At 41.7% G+C, this 13,285-nt stretch overlaps 1 protein-coding gene and 1 long non-coding RNA gene across 2 annotated transcripts; both read left to right on the top strand.

The window, feature by feature from the left end:
- Nucleotides 1-4,026: 4,026 nt before the first annotated feature.
- LOC131240677 (pentatricopeptide repeat-containing protein At3g12770-like) lies at nucleotides 4,027-6,384 on the top strand. Its single transcript, XM_058239067.1, has 2 exons — nucleotides 4,027-6,212; nucleotides 6,299-6,384. Exon 1 carries the CDS (start codon nucleotides 4,072-4,074, stop codon nucleotides 6,121-6,123), a length of 2,052 nt encoding a protein of 683 aa, XP_058095050.1. The 5' UTR covers nucleotides 4,027-4,071; the 3' UTR covers nucleotides 6,124-6,212; nucleotides 6,299-6,384.
- A 7-nt stretch (nucleotides 6,385-6,391) lies between these two features.
- Nucleotides 6,392-7,783, top strand: LOC131240678 (uncharacterized). The gene is made up of 2 exons (XR_009168837.1): nucleotides 6,392-6,621; nucleotides 7,035-7,783. It is a non-coding gene; the product is annotated as an uncharacterized LOC131240678 (long non-coding RNA).
- Nucleotides 7,784-13,285: the final 5,502 nt, after the last annotated feature.

The following is a 13,285-nucleotide window of genomic DNA, read 5'->3' as shown; positions in this document are numbered from 1 at the left end:
ACAAAAAAAAATAAATATATATATATATATATATATATATATATCTCTCTCTCTCTCTCCCTCTCTCTCTCTCTCTCTCTCTCTCTCTCTCTCTCCCTCTCCCTCCCTCCCTCTATCTCTCTCAATATGTGTTGATATGGGAAGAAGGGTAGACTTGAAGTACATCCCCCTTCTCTGTGATGCTGAGGTGGCTTTCGCCTTCTCCAATAAAGGGAACCATAAACTCAAAGGTAAAGAACTTGCACAAGAAAAAAAAAAAAAAAAGGGAAAATGAAAATATATTACTTTTTCCAATTTATTATTCTTTATGTCTTTCGGCTTTTGATTAGCTTCTTCTTCTTCTTCTTCTTCTTCTTCTCTCTCTCTCTCTCTCTCTCTCTCTCATTGAAATGTATGCTCGGGCTTGAGTCAAGCCCTGCAATTTTATCTCTAGCCGGATATGGGCATATGTTGTAGAAGGCGGGCCGGGCATGGACAAAGCTTAGCCTAGCGCTAACCTAACCACATGCATGTGACTACAAGTTAATCCATCAGCTGTTAATGCCATTCACCTATAATTTATATCTCATGCTAGTCATAAGGTGGACCAACAAATTTGGGCCATCATATTATTATCAAGTACGATTAAAACAGTTTTAACGGTTACAAACCATCTGAAAGTTGATTAAAATCTTTCAAGCATTAGGTCTAATGGAAAAAATAATTAATAAGTTATTGATTTAATAAGATCTTACCCTAAACAAGTCCCATTATAAACCTTGTAGATTTTTTTACTAGCCCATGCAATAATCAATGGATCCTATTGGACATGCCCAGCATCACCCATTCCCAGTAGCCTGTGATAAACCTCGCAAGGTGAATAAAAGTTACCTGGTTAGAATCCAAGGCCAACATGTTAATAACCTATATAAGTGGGTCAGGTCAGCTAAGGTTCAACTCAAGCTTGAACCATTTAATTAAATAGTTACATTTTTAGCTTGATCTTCGGCTGCTGTCCTTTTAGCTTGGATGAAACTACTTGTAAATTGTTGGGTCAATTGACTTATGGGCCCCACCCAACCTTTTTCCCACCAGGGAAAAGTAACGGATGATACAAAGTCAGCTAGAAAATGCATTTGTGCATACAAGTAATTCAAATTGAACTATACATATTGCAAGTTTACTTTAAATGTATTACAAATCCCAATCACATCTTGTTGGCTATCTGCTTTGATTGTTTGTTCATGTAGGTGATGTATTTATCTTTTATTTATTTATTTGTATATATTTGTTTATCTGTTAATTGTAAAATTAGCATTAACAGCTTTTTGTTTTTATTATTTTAATTCTCATGAAAAGATACAATGCCTATAATCACGGTTGAAAGATAAAACTTCATTGTGGGATAAAAAGTTATTATTCGAAGGACAAACTCTCTCTTCCTGGGTCACCACATCAATTAGCGACTAGGCAGCGGCTTTGAAATGAACTCAAGCTGAATACACTCGCTTATCTCATACCATGTCTGCTGTGTGGCTCTGTGTTTGATTGAATAGCAAACAACCTCACAAAGTTTTCAACAGTCAATGTTCAATCTCCACTGTTATTATTATTATTGGTGTGGTCCACTTAAACTTTAGATATGCATCATTTTTGGGGAAACGGATTGGCTACTCCCCCTGACACCGGTCGGTGCGCTATGGGCCCCACCATGATGTATGTGTTTCATCCATGCCGTCCATCTATTTTTAAAGATCATTTTACCATATGAGACAAAAATTAGTATGTTCCAATCTCAAGTGGACCACATTATAGGAAACAGTGTTAAATGAGTGTCGACCATTAAAAACATTTTAGGGGCCATAGAAGTTTTGAAGTTTTGGATCATTCTGATTTTACTCTTGCTCTTGCTCGGGTGGTAGACTCTTAGGAGTTTCAACTCCCGGTTGAGGGTTTGAGTACCCATAGGTGGTGAAATTCCACCAGTGTGAGTGTGTGGGGTGTTTGTGTGTTAAAAAAAAGAAGAAAGAAAAAAAAAAAGATCAAGCTGATTTTTGTTTTTACCCTTCATCTGGGCGTGTATGACCTAATCAACATATTGGATGTCAAATAAACAATATAGTGGGCCTTAGGAGGATTTTAATGGTGGATATCCAATCACTATTTTTTTTATGTGGTGTGGTCCACCTGATATTTATTTCCCTCTCATTTTTAGAATAAAGCCTTAAAATGATCTTTAAAAATGGATGAACGGACTGGATGAAACACATATATCATGGTGGGGTCCATAGAGCACCGACCACCAGCCACAAGGGAGGTGGCAGGTGGAGTAGCCAATCCGTTCCCATTTTTGAGGAAATCAGATTGCGTCCCGAGTTACTTAGTACCCTCTTCTCGTACTGAGTAAACTATGTTGGGCCCACCATGAATGCATCTCGTTTATCTATGCTATCCATTTGTTTTTCCAAATCATCTTAGGGGATGAATTCAAAATTGATGAATATGCAAAGCTCTGGACCATAATATAGGAAAAAGTAGAAGTATTGATTTCTATTGTTGAAAACTTTCTTAGGCCCTAGTGATGTTAATTTGTCATCGAACCTGTTTATAAGATAAGACAGACATGGATGAAGGGAAAAAACAATATCAGCTTAATTTAAAATTTCTTTGGCCTTCAATAATTTTTCAATGGTAGATGTTCAATTCACGTTGTTCCTGGTGGTGTGCTCCACTTGAGTATTGGATATACTCAATTTTTGGGACAAAGTCTTAAAACTATCTGTTAAAAGAGATGGACGTAGTAGATAAAATGCATAAACAACAGTTGGACCCACAGAGTTTATTCAGTACGCTTAGTACGCTAAGCGTACTGAGTTACTCAGTACGCAGTCCGTTTCCATTTTTGGGCTTACGCTATTAAGCTGGAAAAAATGAATGGACAGCACGGATAAAACACACATCATGGTGGGCCACGGAGCGTTGACACCAGTTAACGCCAGCCAAACCGCGTCCTCTGATACTGGGACCGTGACACAGAGGCTGGTCCACAATTTAACGGGTAAAAATTAGTTAATCCATGCCACGCGTACAGTCAGTTCTCAAGGGCGCGGATTGGGTACTTCCCTGGCCCGTGGGAAACGGATTGGCTACTCCCCCGCCACCAGCCACGGTCAGTGCTCCGTGGGCCCTACCATGATGTATGTGTTTCATCCATTCCGTTCATCCATTTCTACAGATCATTTTAGCCTTGATTCCAAAAATTATAGGTATATAAATCTAAGGTGGACCACACCACATGAAAATAATATTTATTGGATATCCACTATTAAAACCCTGCTAAGGCCCACTGTACTGTTTATTTGACATCAAATCTGTTAATTAGGTCATAAAGGCTCAGATGAATGGAAAAAACAAAGATCAGCTTGATCCAAAACTTTTATGGCCCCTAAAAGGTTTTTAATGGTCGACACTCATTCAACACTATTTCCTGTAGCGTGGTCCACTTGAGATTGGGATATACCAAATTTTTTTATTTTATATATAAAATTATATGAAGAAATAGATGTACAGCATGGATGAAACACATAAATCATGGTGGGCCCAAAGAGCACGACCATCAGCCACGGGGTTGGTGGCAGGGGTAGTAGCCAATCCGTTTCCTGGCTCGTGCCCAGCTCGGGACAGGCTAGGGCTCTGAGGGCCACCGTGATGTATGGATTTTATCCAAACCGTCCATGCATTTTGCCATGTCATTTTAAATAATTGATCCCAAAAACAAACAGATCTGAGGCTCAAGTAGACCACGAAATGGGGATTAAACTCTTACAGTTGAAAACTTCACTGGTGCCACTTAAGTTTTGGATCAAGCTGATATTTGTGTCTTCCCTTCATGTAGTTCTCTATGACCTTATAAACAGGTAGGATGACAAATAAACATCACGGTGGGCCTTAGGAAGTTTTCAAAGGTAGGCTTCATTAGCACCATTGCTTCATGTGGTGTGGCCCACTTAAATCTTTCATCAACCTCATTTTCGGGCCCATAACCTGAAACGAGATGGAAAAATGCATGGACAGTGTCGATAGAATCCATACATGACGATGGCTCTCAGAGCGGTAGCCTGTCTCGAGCTCGTAACGGGCGGGGGAAAGTACCGCGTCTTAAGTGGTACGCACTACAAGAGTATCTTTGAAAAGATCAGGCTTCTTTTTCGCACGTCGCGGGAAAAACACGTTCTCATCATCTCTGCATTCATGCTCACTTCTTCTATTCGGTACCTCTGCGCTTCAAAATCTTTTACCCAGAAAAGCAACCAATTTTACACTTCTGCCACTCCCATCAACCCTCTCCAGGGTCTCCTCCAACTTCTGCAATCCTCCATCAACCACCAATCTCTAAGTCTCTCCAAACAATCTCACGCTCGGATCATCTCTCTTGGGTTCGATCAAGATCCCTTTCTCGCAACGAAGCTCATCACGGCATATTCGATCTGCGGGGCCCCGTCCGTTTCTCGCCTAGTCTTCGATTCGATTTGCCACAAGAATGTCTTCCTCTGGAACTCATTGATCAGCGCGTACGCCAAGAATCGCATTTTTGAAGAACCCTTTTGTTTGTTTAATCGAATGTGCATTGGCCATGAATCTCCTGATAATTACACTTTTGCCACTCTTTCGAAGATTTGCGGTGAGCTTAGGGACCTGGGAACTGGAAAAGCCATTCATTGTCGAATCGTGCGAGCTGGGTTTTCCTCGGACACGGTTGTTATGAATTCTGTAATGGCCATGTACTGTAAATGTGATAATTTGGGCGATGCTCGTGACTTGTTTGATGAAATGCCCCATAGAAGTGTGGCTTCTTGGAACGTTGTAATTTCCGAGTGTGCAGTTTCTGATGACTTTTGTTTCAGTGAGGAACGATGGAAGTGTGTAAAACAGATGCAGATTGAAGGAATGAAACCTGATGCCTTTACAGTAGCTAGTCTTCTTCCCTTTTGCACTACTGAGTCTGCAGGCCGGACTTATGGAAGAGAGATTCATTGTTTCATTATAAGAAATGGGTTAGGATTGGATTCGGCTTCGGATCTTTATGTGGGGAGTTGCTTGATTGATATGTACTCGAAAAGCAAAAATGTAGTCATGGGTAGACAGGTTTTCGACCAGATGAAGTGTAAAAATGTAGTTGCTTGGACTGCCATGATCTCAGGTTATGCTCAGAATGGAGGTGCAAGGGAGGCTTTGATGCTTTTCCCTAAAATGCAGGAGAGAGGAGTGGGGCCCAATAGAGTATCTATTGTGAGCATCCTCCCTGCTTGCAGTTCTCTTGCCAGTTTGATGGAGGGGAAACAAATTCATGGTTTTGCTGTTAGATCAGAACTGAATTATGACGTTTCTGTAAGCAATGCTTTGATTGACATGTACTCAAAATGCGGGAGCTTGAAATGTGCGAGGCATGTCTTTGATGATGAATCTTTCTGTAAAGACACAATCTCTTGGAGTTCGATGATTACTGGTTATGGACTACACGGGAGGGGTGAGGAAGCTGTTGCACTTTTCAACAACATGCTGCAGGCGGGAATTAATCCAGATAATATAACGTCTGTGGGAGTTCTTTCTGCATGCAGTAGAGCAGGACTGATAACTGAAGGCTTTGAGATTTATAATTTGTTGACAGTAGATTATGGCATTTTGCCCACGATGGAGATCTATTCTTGTGTGGTCGACATGTTGGGTCGAGCAGGCCAGCTTGACCAGGCACTAAATTTTATCAATTCAATGCCTGTGAGGCCTGGTCCTAGCATTTGGGGGGCTCTTTTCAGTGCTTCCGTGCTTCATGGAAGAACAGAGATGCGGGATTTGGCTTATGGGTCCCTTCTTCTGTTAGAACCTGAGAACCCGTCAAATTACGTTTCGCTCTCGAACATATATGCTTCTTCTGGGATGTGGGATGGTGTGGCGGAAGTGAGGATGCAGATGAAGGAGAGAAAGTTGCGGAAGCTGCCTGGATGTAGTTGGATTAGTGTCAATAGCAAGTTTCATTGCTTTTATGTTGCAGATAAATCACACCCCTCTTCTGATATGATATATTCAATGTTAGACAACCTCATATTAATGATTAAGGGAGATGGTGTTTGTGCTTTGAATATTTGATGCAGATTTTGGCATTTTGTTGTCTATCTTGACTGTTTCAGCCATGAATACATGCTATCATGCACATAAGAAACTATGCTATCATGCAAGTAAGAAACTGACTGCCAATGTTAGTATTTGGACCTTTCTCATGGAATGGAAGAATATCATGATCAGAAATCTGGTCAATGGTCAGGGGAATCCTTCTTTTGGGAAATCTTCAGTGATGATATGCTAACCAGTGGAGTTATATTTCAAGTTCTCTTGTAGTCTTTGATTCAGGCATGGGGCTTTCCCTTTCTTCTAGACATTGTTCTTCTTTCCACATTGTTTCTGCATGGTTAATTATAATCTTCATATCATGAAGAAAATAAGTCCTTTGTTACTGTTATGCAGTTTTCTGGGAGAATGCAAAAGATTTGTACCTTCCTGGTTTTTCAGATCAGGGGTCATGAATAAACTGCTTCACAAGAATGGATTGATTCAGAAACCGCACCTGGCTTTTCCGGAGTATCAGAGGTTATCACGTCTTCTTTGCTTGTGTTGGTTCCACTTGATATTTGATGATGAAGCCATTGAATTGATCTTCTAATGTCTGTACGGTGTAGCATCCTGGCTACTGTATGTTAATGTAGGATAGGGTGCACTGTGTAAAGTAGTCCACAACTTTCACGTTTTTGTTTGTTGTTTCATTGAGTTTAAATGTCCAACTATTTGATCAGTTATTGAGGGAAATTGTCCAGGATAGAAAAGATTATAACTAATTTCTTCATCCTTCTTCAATGAGTATGAGGTATATGTCATGTTGTCAAAATTTTTTGAATGGAATCTTCATCCCATCTCCGATTTTGCCTCTTTTTTCAGTTTTACATAGAGAATGCGACAATAGTATTTGATTGTTAAAAAATAAATGTTTTTGTGGCAAATTGCAGGCAAATGCAGGAAAATTTACTGGTCTGAATACTCTTCAGAGACCTATATGACGTGATGTACAGTGATGGGAAGAATGTTTTGTATGGTGTAAAAGACACACTAGACATGGAATATAGGTCCTTGAAGAAACGTTCAAAGGAAATGTCAAGGAAGATTCTTACGAGGCTGAGATTCCAAAGGATAATCATCATACCCATCAATGAGGTGCTTAGGATCACATCGTGTTTTATTTGGGCAAGCACGCATTTTGTAGTGAGTTACATATCTCGCCTGCCTAAACTGATGCAAGATTCAAGAATAAATCCATCACGGGTACATACAGAGCTCCTTCTTGCTATGGAGAACCTATTCCTTCTGTTCTATATTTGTCTAAACCCTTAACCACGATTACCGAAACTAATGAACAATGACAAGTAGCTAAAACCAAGTTGATGGGTAACATCCCTTGCTTTTGGCCCTTGAGAAGATCTCATGGGTGACTATGCCCTCCCATCAGGGGATGGTAAACAACAAGCCAACAACACACTTCCCTATATTATTATTATCGTTTTGATTGGTTACAGACTTCCCTATGGACTTGGATCTTTCAAAAAGCTGGAGTATGAGAGTAGGATACTCATGTAAGGGAAAGGCTTACGGTTCCCCATTTCCTGAAACTTGAAAGCTAAATCTACTGGGAATTTGAACTCTAGAAAGTTGGTTGTTTAGGACTCCTAGTGAACCATACAAATGGAGCAGAAAAAAAATATCATTTTTTGATATTGTTATGGAAGTAATTTAGCATGATTATACTTATGAGCAGTAACCAATCCCTTCCATACCCATATCTTGAGAATTTTGAATTTAAGGATCCTCCAAAGCCCGATCGTTTCTGTACCCAATGCCCCTATCTCTCGTCAAGTAAGATAACAAGCAATTACCCACCTTAATTAACAACACACACCTGCAACTTCGACATCGCTCCACGGAGGATGGGTGTAGAGAATTCAAATGGATGTTTGGGACACGTATTCCCTCGCCAGACTTTTTGATGGGGACATCACACACGCCCCTCCTATGATGCGGACACAAGTACATTCAAGGTGTACTAACGAAGAAAGCGCCAACCACAAGTGCCGTCCTTGTGGATAGGCGACTATTGAGGAGCTGAAGACCTTTCACATGTGATTGGACATATAGAAGACCCCACTCAGGGAAGACACATGTGAAGGAAGATTGGAGAAAGAAGACTGAGCGCTCAAACTTTCCCGTACTTATGTCATTTGCGCGTTTTTGACTTAGTTAGGGGTCTTTTAGTAATTTTATGTCTTTATTTGCTTATCCTAGGGGTATTTTAGTAATTTTATGTCTTTATTTGCTTATTTAAGTGGGCTAAAGCCCTAAACTCGAATTTTAACTATTGATTAATGAAAAGCAAACCTTTGGTTGCCTCCTTCCTCTCTTCTCTCTAATGGTGCTTCTTCTCTTCCCTTGATCTTCTTCTCCTAATTTCTTCTTGTGCCCCTCCAACTTCTTTAAGGTAATAATTTTTTTCCTTCTATTTTCCAGTTTTGGCTAATCCTTCTTCGATCAAAATCTTGAGAACCGATCTAAACCCTAAAACCCCCAAATTCTCAAATCCCTAATCTGAGAAACTTCTTGGCTCTTCGGATTAGTGATCTTCGTTGATCGATTGAGTGTGACCATGCAAGATCGGGAAGGTCTCATCCCTCACCCGATCCAACCCAAGTAGTAATTGAATCCCATAATCCATGGTTGTGGTGATGGCCCGCTCCATTGCATGTTTCCTTTATAATTTTCTCAGTTATGATGATTACTGTTAGAATTTTAGATCATTTATTCCTTTTATTTCCGCTGTTTAATTGTGTCCATGAGCATGCATCATAATTAGGGCTGTCCTGCGTCAAATTTGGTATCAAAGCCTAGGCTTGCATGGTTTTTGTCTAGATCGAGTTATCAAATTAGGGTTTTGATTTTTAGGTTTAACTTAGGAAAGTTCCAGGTTTAGAAAGTTTTCAATTTTAGAAACTTTCCAATTTTAGAAAGTTCCTAATCTAGAAAAATTTCCAGATTTGAGTTGTTTCCTGTTTCAACTTAATTGTGTTAATTCATAGTAGTTTTGCATTCATCGCATTCATCTTGAGAGTCATAACACTTAGTAGTCTAGTTAGGTAGAGTTTGGTTCAAGTCTTCATTGTATGCCGACGAGAAGAGGTAGAGGTTTCGGACTTCAACCTACCATGAATAACGAGCAGTTATCTGAGCAACTTGCTCAATTGATACAAAAGATAACTGCCCTAGAAGCGGGTCAAAGGCGTGAGTTTGCCCGCCTTGAGAACCAAATTACCACTACCATGACTAAGGTGGAGCAACTAGAGGCGTCCCAAAAGGAAAACCCCGCTATAGGGGAAGATGCGCACTCCCAAGTGGAAGGAATCATTGAAGAACGCGCTGCCACACGTGGTGATAGTGAGGATAGAGATTGTGGTAACGGTCGTGGTGTGGTGCGAGAGGCACGAGCCACATGTGGTCATTAAGACCGCTATGATCCAGATGAGCGTGCGATGAAGAGTGTGAGAGTTGAGGCCCCGAGTTTTGATGGGCGCTTGGATCTCAAGGCGTTCCTTGACTGGGTTGCTGACATGGACCACTACTTTGAGTGGTATGGCATGTCAGAAAACTGTCAAATGCGGTTTGCTAAGATGAAGCTTGTGGGTCAAGCCAAGCTTTTCTGGACTAACACCGAGCGTAGGATAGAGAGAGTTGGTAGAGCCCCTATCACACATTGTTATGAGATGAAAGAGAAGTTAAAGGAGAAGTACCTTCCTCTCTCATACCGTCAGAAGCTCCTTGACCAATGGCAATCCTTACGCAAAGGGTCGATGCCTGCCGCTGACTACATCGCTAAATTTGAAGAGTATGTGATGCGATGTGATATCCGAGAAGACCCTCTAGTAACGCTCTCGCGTTTCAAGACGGGCCTTTGTGCGGATCTTCAGCGCGAGCTTATTACTCGGCCCTTAACGGACTTAGATGAAGCATATCAAGTCGTGCAGGAGTTAGAGCAATATCTGAAGGCTCCCGTCGTTCGTCGTTTTGAGTCTCGAGACTCCAGTGCTAGATGTAGTTCCCAAGGAACTAGACCTAATATTGGTAGTTAACCTAGGGCACAGGCGACCATTCCGTCTAGGCCTAGGGAGGACAAGGGCAAAGGAGTTCTTGGTGCCGGTCCTAGTAACATGAGCCAAGTGAGGTGCTATGAGTGTGACAACCTTGGCCACATGTCTAATCAGTGTCCTACGAAGAGCCGTGGGAGAGCCTTAGTTATAGGCGAGCCCCACGAGGGTGGAGATGACCAGGGTGATTATGAAGTTGAAGAGTATCACCCTGAAGGAGGACTTACTGATGAAGAAGAAGTGGATGGAGAAGCAACGCTTGCAGTAGTCAGGCGTGTGTTAGCTCAGTCTAGAAGTAGTGCTGACTGGCGTCGAAGCACTATCTTCTACACTATTGCCAAGTGTGGTGAAAAGAATTGTAAGGTGATAGTGGACAGTGGAAGTTGTCAGAATGTGATTTCCACTAGCACCTTAGATCGCTTAAAACTGAAATCCACACCTCATCCAGACCTGTATAAAGTTTCTTGGGTTGACAAGACATCCCTACCTGTCACCCAGCAATGTCTAGTCCCCATCGAGTTTGGGTCATACAAAGAGTCCCTGTGGTGTGATGTTTTACCTATGGATGTGGGACATGTTATCCTAAGTAGACCGTGGCAATTCGATAATGATGTCACGATCTTTGGCCGTTCGAATACGTGTACTTTTATGTATAATGGTAAAAAGATCAAACTTAATCCCATGCCACCTGAGAATACTCTAGGGAAGAAGAAGGATGAGAAGGCAAGTGAGCCTAGAGAAATGGGGAAATCCAAACCTAAGTCTTTACATATAATCAGCGCAAGAGAGTTTGAAAAAGAGGCTAAGGAGGATTCTATGGTGTATGCCCTTGTGGCTAGAGAAATTACACCTGAGGTTCCATCAGAGTTGCCCCGTGAGGTGACCTCGGTCCTTAAGGAATACAGTGATGTATTTCCTGAAGACTTACCGAATGAGTTGCCACCTATGAGGGACATACAACATGCCATTGATCTTGTCCCAGGGTCTACTCTACCGAACCTTCCTCACTACAGGATGAACCCTGCAGCGCATGCAGAGTTGAAGAAGCAAGTTGATGAGCTTCTGCAAAATGGTTTCATCCAAGAGAGTATGAGCCCATGTGCCGTGCCTGCATTGTTGACGCCAAAGAGAGACGGCACGTGGCGCATGTGTGTGGACAGCCGTGCCATAAACAAAATTACTGTCAAGTATAGGTTCCCTATACCTAGACTTGATGATATGCTTGACATGATGGCCAGATCCACTATATTCTCTAAGATAGACCTCAAGAGTGGATATCACCAAATTCGTATACGCCCAGGAGATGAGTGGAAAACGGTGTTTAAGACGAAAGATGGGCTGTATGAGTGGTTGGTCATGCCCTTCGGCTTGACTAATGCACCCAGTACTTTCATGCGGGTGATGACACGAACTTTGAGGCCGTTCATGGAAAAATTCATAGTGGTGTGCTTTGACGATATTCTTATTTATAGAACCATTAAGGAATCACACCTTGAACATTTAAAGAAGGTTTGTAGTGTCCTTAGGAAGGAAAAGTTGTACGCTAATCTTAAGAAATGTGCATTCATATTTAACCAAGTTGTGTTCTTAGGATTTATAGTGTCATCTGAAGGGATGCGTGCAGACCCTGAAAAAGTCAGGGCTATGGTTGAGTGGCCAGAACCAAGGAACATTCATGAGGTGCGAAGTTTTCACGGCCTAACAACTTTTTATCGTCGGTTCATTAGGGGTTTTAGCACGATCATGGCTCTTATTACCGAGTGCATGAAAAAGGGAGAGTTTGTGTGGTCTAAAGCTACCGTCAAGGCTTTTAAAGAAATTAAGGGCAAAATGGTGAAAGCTCTTGTCATACGTCTACCTGACTTTTCTAAAGTCTTTGTAGTAGCGTGCGATGCGTCTGGTGTCGGTATAGGTGGAGTGTTGAGTCAAGAAGGACACCCAGTGGCATATTTCAGTGAGAAACTGAATGAGGCAAAAAAATACTCCACTTACGACAGAATTTTATGCGGTAGTGCAATCCCTGAGACATTGGCGACACTACCTTCTACCGCAAGAATTCGTTTTGTTTTCTGACCATGAGGCTTTAAGATATTTGCATTCTCAGAAGAAACTCAACCCAAGGCATGCCAAGTGGGTAGTGTTTCTTCAGGAATATTTGTTTGTTTTGAAACACAAGACCGGGGTTGAAAACAAACCAGCGGATGCCCTTAGTAGGAAAGTGGCGTTGCTCAACTCCTTGAGTGTAGAGGTAGTCGGATTTGAGCAACTGAAAGATGAATACCCCATATGTCCTGATTTTGGGGGTACTTACGCGTCGCTCTCTAGTGACCAGCATATTATGGGTGAATATGTTCTTAAAGATGACTTTCTTTTCAAGGGAGATAGACTTTGTATTCCCCGTATGTCCCTTCGTGAATTCCTCATTTGGGAGCTTCATTCAGGAGGGATAGCTGGCCATTTTGGTCGTGATAAGACCATTGCCCTCGTGGAAGATCGTTTCTATTGGCCAAGCCTCAAGCGAGACGTAGCCAAAGTTTTAGGGCAGTGTCGAACATGTCAGCTGGCAAAGCAAAGAAAGCAAAATACCGGGCTGTACACGCCATTGCCAGTGCCACATGCTCCGTGGCAGGACATTAGTATGGACTTCGTGCTCGGGCTTCCCAAGACTATAAAAAAGCACGATTCCGTTTTTGTCTTTGTGGACCGTTTTTCTAAAATGGGGCATTTCCTCCCATGTTCGAAGACGTCAGATGCGTCTCATGTTGCTCGTCTTTTTTTTGATGGTGTGGTGCGTCTCCATGGGTTACCTAAAACCATAGTGTCTGATCGTGATGTTCGATTTACTAGCTATTTTTGGAAGACACTGTGGCACATTATGGGAACTCGTTTGCAATTTGCTACTGCTTACTACCCACAAACAGATGGTCAAACTGAAGTGGTAAACCGTAGCCATGGAAATCTTCTACGTTGTCTAGTGGGTGAATATGTTAAGACTTGGGACCTAATTTTACCAACTGCTGAACTTGCTTATAATGGGTCAGTTAATAGATCTATAGGGTCAAGTCCTTTTGAAA

Source organism: Magnolia sinica, chromosome 3 (genome assembly GCF_029962835.1).
Source record: "Magnolia sinica isolate HGM2019 chromosome 3, MsV1, whole genome shotgun sequence".
NCBI lineage: Eukaryota > Viridiplantae > Streptophyta > Magnoliopsida > Magnoliales > Magnoliaceae > Magnolia > Magnolia sinica.
This window is presented reverse-complemented; position numbering and strand designations above follow the sequence as displayed.

Bases quoted from the DNA above. Each gene is read 5' to 3' on its own strand.
- LOC131240677 (XM_058239067.1), top strand. From the start codon at position 4,072: ATGACGATGGCTCTCAGAGCGGTAGCCTGTCTCGAGCTCGTAACGGGC.